Consider the following 12,351-nt stretch of genomic DNA (forward strand, 5'->3'; position numbering starts at 1 on the left):
GATACACAGAACTAACAGTTGTTTTTTGAGGTAACAAGCCAACAACTAACAAAGTTGGTAGTTAGATCACAGCTAATCTCTAATGGCCATTTTTCATTCTGAATCATATCTTTTGAAGTTACACTTTAAGATCCTTACCTTTAAATATGAATATTAAGAAAATCAGTGAAATATAATTAATTTTTTAAATTTCATTTGATTAAAACATAAATTGAATTTATTAAATGGTCTCTTTCTTTTTTGTCAATTTTTGTGTCTCTTTTTAAAATTATCAACTACTTGTATTAAATATTTTTAAATTAAATGAATGGTACATTATTAAGGAAAATAACATTATTAAGTGGTTCAAAAACAAGTTAACTTTTGATTATGATAATGATCAATATTTAAAATATTTTGAGTAAAAAAAAGAAAATATTTTTTTTTTTTTACAATAGTAACCATTCAGAATACAAAATTAGTGGTAGTTAAGGTATTTAAAATGAGATCGTACCAATCAATTCAATCAAGAATCGGACCTACGTTCGGTCTGATCAAACATGAAAACCGTTATGTAAAAGAACCGGAATAAAAACCAAAAAACTGTACAAAAACTGATAAAATTGGGAAAAAATCGGCGATTTAGCCGATCTAAATGGTTGCACCGAATTTTGTTTTTACACGATAATTTATCTAAGGTTTAAATATATATTGAAATTGTTTTGTTTAAACATTAATCCTATAAATTCAAATTTGTTTTAAAATCGTCTCTACTGTTAGTGATGATTAAAACAAGTTGAGATGACAAACGAAGAAGAAACGAAAAAAAAAAAATCGCAAACTTATATGGATAAAAAGTAAAAAAATACGAATATATATGAATCAAACATATATGCTTTCATTTGATTTTTGTTCTTAGTCCTTATAAGTTTATTTTTATTTAACTTTTATTTTTTTCGATCTCTTTTCAACTTACTTATTAGGACCCAACACATATGTAAGTCTTTACATAATAAAATAACGACTCATTATTAGCATAGAAGAGAGAAGAGATGGATGTGTTGCATAAGAGAGGAGGATGGCAAGATTTGAACTCCAGTTATTGTTTTTAGTTCGGGTCTAGTGCATTCTTTTTGTTTTTCAAGGGAGGTTTAGCAATACAGAAAATTTTAAAACTTAAAATAGACTAAATAATTACCACTAGAAACTCATGTATAACCGCAAAGTCATGTGTTCGAACCGAAGACATTATATCTAATTTAACAATTTCGGTGTTTAACAGTTGAACTATGACTTAAGATTATAAATTATTAATATTAATTTATACAGTAGTATTTACAAGTATTAAACATTTTTTATTATTTTTTCTTTTTGACTAATATTACTTAATATAAAATAACATATATATGTTTAATTATTATCGATCCACTTTGGTCCGACCTTTGAACTAATGATATTCACTTATAAGCAAAATACTTTCTTAACAATTTTATAAAGAAAATATTCAATCATTTTTTGTGTAAATTACACGAATCTACATGGTCAGAATGTTTTGCCACATTTTGCCACTTTTCAGTTATCTGTTTTTATCTTGAAACATCACGAAGACGTAAAACAGTGATAACAACATTGTTGACACTACTACCTCATTCACGTATAATTATTAACAACTACTTAAAACAAACAAACAAAAATTAATCCATAGAGATTGGAGCGTCAAAGATCAAACTAAATTTGATTGCACCATAGAAGATAAATTCGATTTCTTTGTTCGACTAGTAGGACTATTGTTGTTCAATGAGCAAATATACAAATGAATTGAACAGTGAACATAGGTAATTGGTTGGGATTGATGATTCTTCTCTAGAATAGAGGGTGACCATTACCACACCAACATTCTCTAATTTTTAATAGATATATTAGTTTAAATAATTATATATTATACATTTTATATATAATATTTGACTCGTTTAATATTTTAAGAATCAAAGTGGTACAGTGGTTATCTCCCTTTTAATTTAATGAAGATCTTTAGTTCCATATCCATAGTCCAATTCATTTCAAATTTTAAAATATGAATAATAAAACTGAAATTTAAAAAGATTTGAATAACATAAAATTGAAATAAAGGAATTAAACCTCTAATTTTGTCCGTAAACTTAATCATTTTTGTAAATTTATTCTCTTTGTATGAAATGGAATAATCGTTAACCTGAGTGAGTGCGTCAATTGGAGTGAAGGTAAAGAAAAACGTAAAAGATGGAGATGCGGGGGATCGAACCCCGTGCCTCTCGCATGCAAAGCGAGCGCTCTACCATTTGAGCTACATCCCCATTTGTTAAATCTTTGTTGTTAGCCGTATTTATTAAAAGGTAAAAAGCGACAATCCTGGTTGGTTTAAAAGGCGAAGACACGTATGAGAATGAAGAGAAAAGAGGATAATGGCTTCGTTATCAGTGTCTCCTTTGATATCCATGAGATTGAGAGCACCCACTCACTCACCTTCTCTCACTCTCACCGCTTCCAAACCAAATTCACTCGCTCTTAATTGCTCCAAGACTCCTTCTCCATTGCTTCATTGCTCCTTCGCTTCCTCTCCTTTTTCTCTCTCTTTCCCCTCTTCTTCCCTTTCAGGTACTTTTTCCCTTTCAAACTTATATTTTTTCTTGTTTTTTTTTTTGTCTGGTTGAAATTTTGTTTCGTACGGGAAGTGCTGAGTTCTTTATTTTTGTGCAAATTTTAATGTATTTTGTTATTTTTAATAGCGGTTGAAGTTTGTAATTGGAAGTACATTCTCTTTGTTTTTTAATTTAACTGACATTAGGTTAAGGGGTTGATGTTGCAAATGGAACTATTAGGTTGGATGAACAAGTTTACATAAACAGGCTTAAGTTTAAGATTGATGTTTAGTTATGATAAGAAGCATGCTTGTACGGTTAATTTTTGTAGTTCTTGCTTTAATCACCGTTTAATTTGAGATTTTTGGTGTGGTTGTTTACTTGTTATGGTTGATTTTCTTTCTAAAAAGAGAAAAAAGGATTATGCATTGTTAAACCAGTTTTACACGGAGAGTTAATAATTGATTTTGTCATCTTACCACACAATTTTAATTGACATCATAAAATAACTACACAATCAACAATCATGTTGGCAGTTAGTGTAATACAGTTTATACTATTAAACTCTAAAAATGTTTTGTTGTTGAGTTTAATTGAACTTTAGCATTGTGACCGTTTGAAATGGAAGGTTCATTTCTGGGTTTTAAATGAAATTTTATCAGAGTTTAATGGTGATGCGGTTGTCTAATGAGAAGTCACCATATTGCCACATAAATAGACTTTTTAACTGCAATTTGGAGATAACCGCAAAATGTTAATTCTAATTGTGAAATTTCTTTCAATATAGGACTAATGGAAGTTTATGCTTCTACTTTTGTAACGGAAAATGGGGTTGGGTTGTAACTTGTTAGTGGATAAGCTCCCTTCTGACTGCAAGCCCAATGCTAATCATATAGCTAAATTGTTTTCTTATTGACTTTTTAAATTTATAATTTAGAATAACAACAATTTAAGTTGCTCTAATAAAAAGAAAACATGCGGAGATTTTGGGCTATTGGTTTTCGGATTAAATGAAATAAGAGATGTCTCTAAAGTTTTAAAATGTAATTTAGTTATCCGATGTCCTTACTTCGTGCTTCACAGCTATTATTAGTATTTGGTGCTTCAGATTAATTGAACAGAAGGAATTTGAAATTTGAATGTAATATTGGTATCCCTTTTTAAAGATGTTTAATGAGTGTTGCAATGCTCAAATTTAGCTTGACTTGATCTCATATGATTTTTGAATGTTTAGGATTGTCACTAGGACTAGATTTGACATCTACTTTTGGGGCTAGAAGACACAATGGCCGTGGTTTGGTTGTGGTAGCAGCAGGCAGGAGTGCTCTTTGTCTAACCAAGAGAAGCAGATCACGAAAATCATTGGCACGCACTCATGGCTTTCGCAAACGAATGAGCACACCAAATGGAAGGGCTATCTTAAAGCGTCGACGTGCCAAGGGACGCAAAGTCCTTTGCACTAAGACCCACTCAAATAGTGGCAAATAGTCACCACAAGGGCATAAAATTATTCTACTACTTTTATGCATAACTGTATTGATTCATCTAAACTTCTCTGTATTTCAAGCTTTTCTTTTTCTTGTTCTCCTAACAATGGTTTTATGTATCATTTATATTTTAAAAAATTAATAATTTTTTTGGTAAAGTCTGTTTGTCGTATTTAATTCTTGTTAAGTTGCATATATACTGCTCCAAGTTGCTGGAAAAAACAAATAGTCTTGATGCAATGACAAACAAAATTGTCAGTTTTGCATGTATGATAAATTGATAATAGCTCTTATGCTAGGTTTTTTGACACGAGCTCTTATGCTATGTTTAACCATATTTTCACTGGTGATTTTTCCTTTGACTTTTTTTTCTCTCTAAATTAAAATGATTGTACATGATGTAGTTGAGTATATGCTTAGGTGCTGATATTTCTTCTTTGTTCTTTCACCATCATTAGTTGGAATATTATTTGTTGTGAACAAATCAAATCACCTCTTTCACATTAGTAAGTGTTGTAGACAACAAACTTAAATTTCAAGCCATTTGATTTATTAGTTCGTGCAGGTTTGGAGGATTGTAAAATTGTTAGTAGCTTGTAGTTACAAACTTGTTTTAGATGCAGTTCCTGCTATGTTAGGTTAAGATTTTTTCCATTGCAAAAGTGAAAACGTCACTTTTTGTGCCTTTTTTTACAAAGCATCTCAAGAGATCCTTCCATTAGAATCTATTTTGGAGGATTCCTTGATTGACACCCAAGAATGCTGTGTGGGCGTGGTTGTAATGGTTAACTACTAAACTGGGAGGAAATGCCCTAATGTCTATTTCACACTATTCTCAAGACGTCTCAGCTCCTTTGTACGTAGGTTTCAGTATATAAATATGCATATGAATAGCAACAGATAGATAAAATGATCGGTTGATCACTATATTTGTTTAAAGTTTTCTTCTACTTGGAACTTTACACTAAAATATAGGCACCTAGTTGATTTAGCAATTATCTATCATGAAGCCAATATACACTTAATTAGATTTGCTCATATGGTAAATTCTACATATACAACTATGTAAATATATATAAATATAAAATATATGAAATAATGGAATGCTAGAGACGCTGCAACGGTAAAACTTTCAATCTAGCTTTTGGCAAACTACCATCGCTTCCAATCCCCCACTTATCACCCTTCAAAAATTGGGTGTCATGATCACAGTTTATAACATAGCCAACGAAACCAAGATGATCAGATTGGAAGAACAAGTTCTTGTGACAGTAGAAGCAATAGACGAAAACAAAATATACAACTTATAGACTCTTAAATTTTATACACTTATGTGTATGATTTTTTATAGTTAGTATATTATAATTAATTTGATTTTTATGTAAACCATATTAGAAGATATTAATTTTAAATAATTTTTTAATTATAAATATTTGTCTCTTGCATGATTTTAATTAAAAATTATGATTAGTTTTCCACAATTATAAATGTAAAGTGAAGTCGATATTTTACAAATAATACACATAATAATAATTTGATAGTACAATTGAAAAAAATAATTAAAATTGTATTAAAAATTGAACATGACAATTATTTTAAAATAATTTTTTCTTGTTAAATTATGAAACAATGGAGTATATTGCAGAGCAAAACAAAGCCAAGGTCTCACTCAAGTTAGGATAGAAAAAGAAAACAATAGAGTCGAGAAGCTGTCGAATTAGAAAGTTAGAAATTGTTTCATTTTAATTTTATGGAATAGAAATTGTTCATTTGTCATATCATAAAAACACTCACATATAGAGATATTTTTGAGGTAATTAACACCAAATTAAAACAACAAGTGGGGAACTTATTAGAAGCTTGATTGCCGGAACTAAGAGAAAGTGAAGAATACGTATACGCTACCATTTTGTTGGGGTATCACTTTTTAATATATCACATAATCCAAAATTATCAATACTGGAAAATTGATTCTGAGCAGCAATCGGGGTGGACAAAACATAGATGAGTATTAGTCCAATTCAAGAGCGACACATCATCAACAATGACTTACTCTTTTTCTTTTTGGGTATACTATGAATCAGATATATTTTTTGTAAAGACTAAAATAAATAAACTCATCAAGACTAAAATTAAAAAAAAAAATTAAAAACACGTAATTACATGACTAACAACGACTTCAAATTCCCCACTGATCGATCAATTGCTTGGACCGCCAAGAAATGTATAGAAAGTAATTTCATTGTCGATTATTAGGCCACGTGAGTGGAAACGATATATATTGCAGAGCGAAACAAATGTTCCACTCATGTTTGGATCGAAAAAACCATAAAAATTGTTCAGTTGTTAACATAAAAAAACAAGGTCGTTAACAACAAATCAAGTCAACAAATGGGAAACTGATTAGAAGTCAGATAATAACCCAACGTATAAGCTAAGACAAGCTGAAAAATACGATAGGCTGTGATTTTGTTTGAGGTATAACTTTTATCATATAGTCCAAATTAATCACAATTTGGAAGTTGATTCTGAGCCTCAGTCGGGGTGGATGGACTCCGCAACCACCGGAATGACCGGGGCAAAACTGGTCACGGTCAATATATATATATATAGAACTATAGAAAGAGCTACACATCATCAACAATGCCTCACTCAATTTAAAGCCCAAATTTGTACTATGTGTCAAAAATACTGAGTCATAAACAATCGATCTAGTTCTCGAAAAAATAGGATGTTAGTGTTGTCAAAATAGTCTATAAAATATACAATTTATTATTATAAAAATATTTAAAAACTTAATTTAATGTGAAAATAATTCATCCATATTAAACTTAACTGACATTTTAATAAATAATTTAAAAAAAAAATTAATCAAAGACTAAATTTACAAAAACTAAAATAATGGTTTATTCAAAATTGAATTATGTCATTTACAAACACTTTTTTAACATATACTAGCACATTTTATTCTTTAAATTTCATTTATGAGATTGAACTGTCTCACAATATATGTTTCATAGACACTTGCTAGAAATCAAAGTTAAAGGACCCAAAAATATAGTATTTGTATAGCACTAGTTTTCTTAAAATTATTTATAAAAAAAACATACATGTAAATTGAAAAAAATATTATGTTGTGTAAAAGTGGGGATTCTCATTATTTTAAAAAATTGTTAGAAAAAAGTAATAAGTTATAATAAATAACAGACAGTTAGTTAGATTTTTTTTTTCACTACCACCAATTCTAGTCTTTTACTCATGGAAGAGTTTATAATTTTTCAACATTGTATGAAGGGATTCACATTTTTTTCATTATAAAAATTGCAAGTTGATCAATAATAAAATATTTATGTGGATTCAACAAGAAGTGTCACAAAATAATAAATTTAAAAAAAATGTTTTATTTCTTGTGTGTGTTAAGGTTTCAAGAGAGTCTAACTTTTTTACACAAGCTATATAACATAAATTTCTTTATTTCTTTTTCTCTTTCAAGATATCTATAACGCATGAGTTTCTACTTATTATCTTTTTTAAATATTATCATTGGACTTGTTTACGGGTTTGGTCGATTTTAGTTAAATTGGATATCTAAATCAATCAAATTTATTATAGTGAATTAAGTTCTCAGTCCGTGATTTTTTTTTATCAAATTTAAACTAAATCAAACCAATTAAAACGAGTTGAGATAGATTCGTGAATTATAAATAAATTTTTTTATTCTAAAAAAATTGTAATTAAATAAATCTATCAAAACATCACAAAAATCATAAAAATCTGATTTTAGATGTCATTCAATACTTAAAAATTAATTCACAAACACAATAAAACACTTATTTTAATTAAATTAACAATAAATTCTGAAATAAATTCAATAACTAAATTATAATTATACATCAATAATTAAAAAAAAATAAAAATAAAATATCTATGTCATATCAATGAGTTGTGTTCGCGGGTCTACAAGTTCAAAATATCAAATTCGATAATTGAATTGAAGAATAAATTTAATCATAAAATGAACTGAGTTGGTTTTAGTAATCAGGTTCGTGGATTATTGAACAAGCCTACATATGAGTCTACAAGTCAAAGGACATTGAAGAAGGTCAAGAGTTCGATATAAAAAAATGACCAAAATGCCATGAACAAACTTTCCTTGTTGTTGCGTTAGAAACTAGATTTTGATTTCTATAAATAGCCGTATCTAAGTTACTTTTTTTACATAGCCTTTTCAGAAAACATTCTCTTGTATTAGAAAAAAATGAAGCACCTTATTGCTATTTGCACCATCTTTTTGGCATGTGCATACCCTGCCATGTCTCGAATACTATATAAATCATCTGTTGTTGAAGCACACCAACAATGGATGAAGCAATTTGGACGTTCATACTCAAGTATTGAAGAGATGGAGAAACGGTTAAAGATATTCGTGGAGAATTTGGAATACATAGACAAGTTCAACAACAATGGTAGTAACAAGAGTTACAAGCTGGGTCTAAATCATTTTTCTGATTTAACTAGTGAAGAGTTTATTGCTTCACATACTGGTAACAAGATTCCAAGTTCCTCCTCCAAGAAGGTGTCAACTGCTGTACCCTTAAATCTGAGGGATGATGTTCCTACAAATTTTGACTGGATATCACAAGGGATGTCACTGGTGTTAAGGACCAAGGCACATGTGGTAACTATATATAGAATTATAGTTGCCTCATTTTTTCTTAACGAAAAATGTTTTTTAGATATATTTTAATAAATGTTTGGAGCATGCAATTTTCAAACATAAAAACAGAATATCCAATTATATGCAATTAAGTGCATGTTCGAGGTGAGACTATTGAAATTACATTGAAGCTCCGTAATTTTAGAAAAATTAACACTTTGAAATTTTATACAAAATTACGGTGCCACTATAATTTAGTGAAAATAACTTCAGATATCTAAACCTACATTAAAAGTTTTCGTGGACCCTACTTTGTTAAGGTGAAAGTTTTAAATATTTTAGTAAATTTGAATTGGCTGTGAACTTAACTACAAATTTTAAATATTTTTAATTTGAGAATTGTATAATATTAAAAATTTAATATTTGTAAGTTGTATGTAGGATCCTGTTCAGCTTTTTCAGCAGTGGCAGCTGTAGAAGGTATTGTGAAAATCAAAACTGGTAATTTGATCTCATTATCAGAGCAACAACTGGTTGACTGTGTTATGGAGAACCATGGGTGTGATGGTGGTAACATGGATAATTCTTTCAAATCAATAATACAAACCAATGGTATTCTAAGTGAAGTTGATTATCCATACCAACAAGTTGCTCAAACATGCAAATTAAATGGTCAGATACCAGCAGCAGCTAAAATAACTGGTTTTGTGGATGTACCTGCCAACGATGAACAACAATTATTACTTGCTGTGGCGCAACAACCTGTTTCTGTTGGTATAGATGTTGGTAGCGAGTTTCAATCATACAAACAAGGGATTTATTCAGGAACTTGTGGAGACCCTTTTAACCATGCTGTTACTGCAGTTGGTTATGGAATAAGTGAAGAAGGGACTAAATATTGGTTAATAAAAAACTCTTGGGGTGAACATTGGGGTGAAAATGGCTATATGAGGGTGCTGAGGGAAAGTGGTGAACCTGGAGGTCAATGTGGCATTGCAGCACATGCTTCTTATCCCACTATATAGTATATAGTAAATTTGGATGTAACACTTTCATATGAATTTTAGGATTGTTGTTGGGTTGGTATAAATAAATTTCCTAAATCAAATAAAATATACATTATGTGTTGGATGCGATTGGTTGCTTTTTTAGTAATGTCTGATGTATTCCTTAATTAACCAAATATTTGTTTTTGACAAAAAATACCATCCACTTGGATTGTTATAAAACTTCCTGTAATTTTTTTGAAGTAGGCAATATGATATGCTGGATATATAGGAAATAGGAAGCATATATACACATTCGATGGTTCACAACTTTATCAAAGACATTGCTGATGGGAGGAGATAGTGAACGAATTTCACAATGGAGTTTTTTGAGCATGGGTTCTCATGGCGGCTCAACCACGAAGTTTTCCCTTTCTACTTCAGTATCTAGGATCTCCATCCAACCCCATTGATTCCATAGTTTTTACCCATGTTAATATGAGACTTTTTTGGGTTTAAAGAAACCTAATCAAATTGAGTTTCTTTTATAAAAAAATTAATTAAAATATGTTTATTTGATTGAAAGACCAACACCCCAAAGTCATCAATATTGTTTAACAAATTCTTAAATTCTACATACATCAGATTATCTTAGACACAACATCCATAAACATGCAAAACACCACCAGCATATGCATGTGCAGGTCCATGCACCGAGGAATGAACTCTCTCTATTGAAAATCTTAACATATCTCCATTTGAAGAAACCCCATCATTTCTTTTTAACAGGAACGAAGTCCATCATTCAAACACCATATTTTCCCTTTTTCTATTAAAAAACCTTCTCACCTTTTTTTAGGGTCTAGATTTCACATGACCATCATAATGTCAAGTTAATCTCTTAAAATGTTTTTATTACTAAATAAAGTTAAGGTCATAAGGACACTAATGTGACACCTTAATTGTTTATCCTTTATAAAACTCTAATTGCAATGTTCTCTCATTTTTTTCTTCTTTTTTTGCGCATATTTATTTATTGAAATTATCATCAAAGCTTGGAACCAAAATAATTTTGAAGACCGAGTTTAATACTCAGTTCTTAAGTTCTGAAAATGTAAGTACTACTATGTGTATGCAGAAAATTGTTGTAGATTCCTTAGCATTTAAATCTCATTCATACTCAATACACCATCTTCTAACAAAAGAACAATGGCAAGAGGTACAGTATTTAACTTATTTTCTGCTTCCACTATTGATTTAGGTGATTTATAGATCATTTGGGTAATGCCCCAAAAGTTCAAAAGGAATTATGGTTGGTAACTGCCATGCCTCCCGAGCAGACAGACTAGCCAAATTCAGAACTTTAGAACTTATATTTACACATGCAACAGAAAAGCTCTTGTGGTATGAAGAAACCTGTCTGCAACTCATTGAAACAGACTTTTTCAATCTACGGTTTGTCGCCAGTCAACACCAAATGGAGCAATCAGTAAAAAAATTAAGCAGAAAACACAGTCAAGTCAATAAAAAATGATACACATACACAAAAATTAGTATACAATTATACACAACAATAACTAGAGATTGTTTTGTCCTAAAAAAATAATATATAATACAACAGCACTCCAACATGTCTTTGATTGTTACAGAATCAAATATTTTTTACAAAAATAAGAGAACTTTTGATTGTTACCCAAGTCGCTGACTCTGTATTTTGACGCGAGGGAATAAATAGGCCAATTCACCTAGAATTCCTAATTTATGGTCAGTATAAAAATTGAATTACAGTAGTGGACAAATTTGGTTTTGATAAAGAAAAAGAATTTCATACCATGTCTATTTGATGAACAGACTGCAAAAGTATGATTTGGCAGTCAATACTGTGGCAATTATAATTAGATTAGCCCTCAAAATCATATGGTAACCAATTAAGCCATTAACTTACGACTTCATGTATCTCTCTATTAGGTCAGCAAGAGCTCTAATTAGTGACTTTGGGTCATATACTATACCCACTTTCGGATCAAGTAGGGAGTCAACAACTATCTGCAAAAATAAGAATTGTAGGATGACATAAATAAGTTTATATCGATCCATGTTATTCTGTAACAGTATAAAGGATAACATAAAGGTATTCATATCAAAGACACTACTACAATTTTCTTATGAACATATGAGCCTATAAACTCCAATTTAAAATCAGACTTTTAAGGAAGCCAGTCGAAATTTTTATCCACTCTAAACTTTTTTATAATCATCTAATCATGTGTTGCCACACCATTGAAAGAGTTTGAATCACGGTTCAAACAACTTTTACACCGAGAGTAAATCAAGTTTACTTCTTAAAACAAAATGCCTGCTCTACTCATGAACTTGTCCACACAATATCTCAAAGAAAACACCTTTAGGTAATGTATATACCATGCTATACAGCAGAGACTTTACCGTCTCTATTTTGCATAATGAACAGATTTGGGAGACATACCACATCAAATATTCCTTGAGCAGCCAAACAGTCAGCATCAACAGAAATTTCACTGTTTCTTGGCACCAAAAGGGTATTGATATATTGACTAGGCTGCATAAAATATAAACAGAAAATAAAACACTTTAGTACATCATTC

General features: G+C 30.1%; 2 protein-coding genes, 1 non-coding gene and 1 pseudogene across 5 annotated transcripts in view; 2 read left to right on the forward strand and 2 right to left on the reverse strand.

Annotated features, from left to right (window-relative positions):
- Nucleotides 1–2,239: 2,239 nt before the first annotated feature.
- TRNAA-UGC (transfer RNA alanine (anticodon UGC)) lies at nt 2,240–2,312 on the reverse strand. The gene has a single exon. It is a non-coding gene; the product is annotated as a tRNA-Ala (tRNA).
- Nucleotides 2,313–2,389: 77 nt separating this feature from the next.
- LOC101499293 (large ribosomal subunit protein bL34c) lies at nt 2,390–4,242 on the forward strand. The gene is made up of 2 exons (XM_004485827.4): nt 2,390–2,613; nt 3,832–4,242. Exons 1-2 carry the CDS (start codon nt 2,421–2,423, stop codon nt 4,083–4,085), a joined length of 447 nt encoding a protein of 148 aa, XP_004485884.1. The 5' UTR covers nt 2,390–2,420; the 3' UTR covers nt 4,086–4,242.
- Nucleotides 4,243–8,226: 3,984 nt separating this feature from the next.
- On the forward strand, nt 8,227–9,877 carry LOC101499609 (senescence-specific cysteine protease SAG12-like; annotated as a pseudogene).
- A 1,370-nt stretch (nt 9,878–11,247) lies between these two features.
- The window catches only part of LOC101499915 (uncharacterized protein YNL011C), a 6,576-nt gene continuing 5,472 nt past the window's right edge, over nt 11,248–12,351 (reverse strand). The window contains exons 11-13 of one of the 3 annotated variants that reach the window (XR_001144032.3): nt 12,213–12,305; nt 11,559–11,773; nt 11,248–11,472 (exon numbers count right to left, since the gene is read on the reverse strand). Coding sequence is in view for 1 of the 3 variants with exons in the window: in XM_004485829.3 (XP_004485886.1) it covers nt 11,669–11,773; nt 12,213–12,305 (198 nt within the window). In the remaining 2 variants the exon portion in view is untranslated. Of the gene's footprint in view, nt 11,774–12,212; nt 12,306–12,351 lie in introns of all 3 variants that reach the window. The other 2 variants (XR_001144068.3, XM_004485829.3) reach the window with 2 other exon arrangements.

This window comes from Cicer arietinum, chromosome 1 (assembly GCF_000331145.2).
Source record: "Cicer arietinum cultivar CDC Frontier isolate Library 1 chromosome 1, Cicar.CDCFrontier_v2.0, whole genome shotgun sequence".
Lineage (NCBI taxonomy): Eukaryota > Viridiplantae > Streptophyta > Magnoliopsida > Fabales > Fabaceae > Cicer > Cicer arietinum.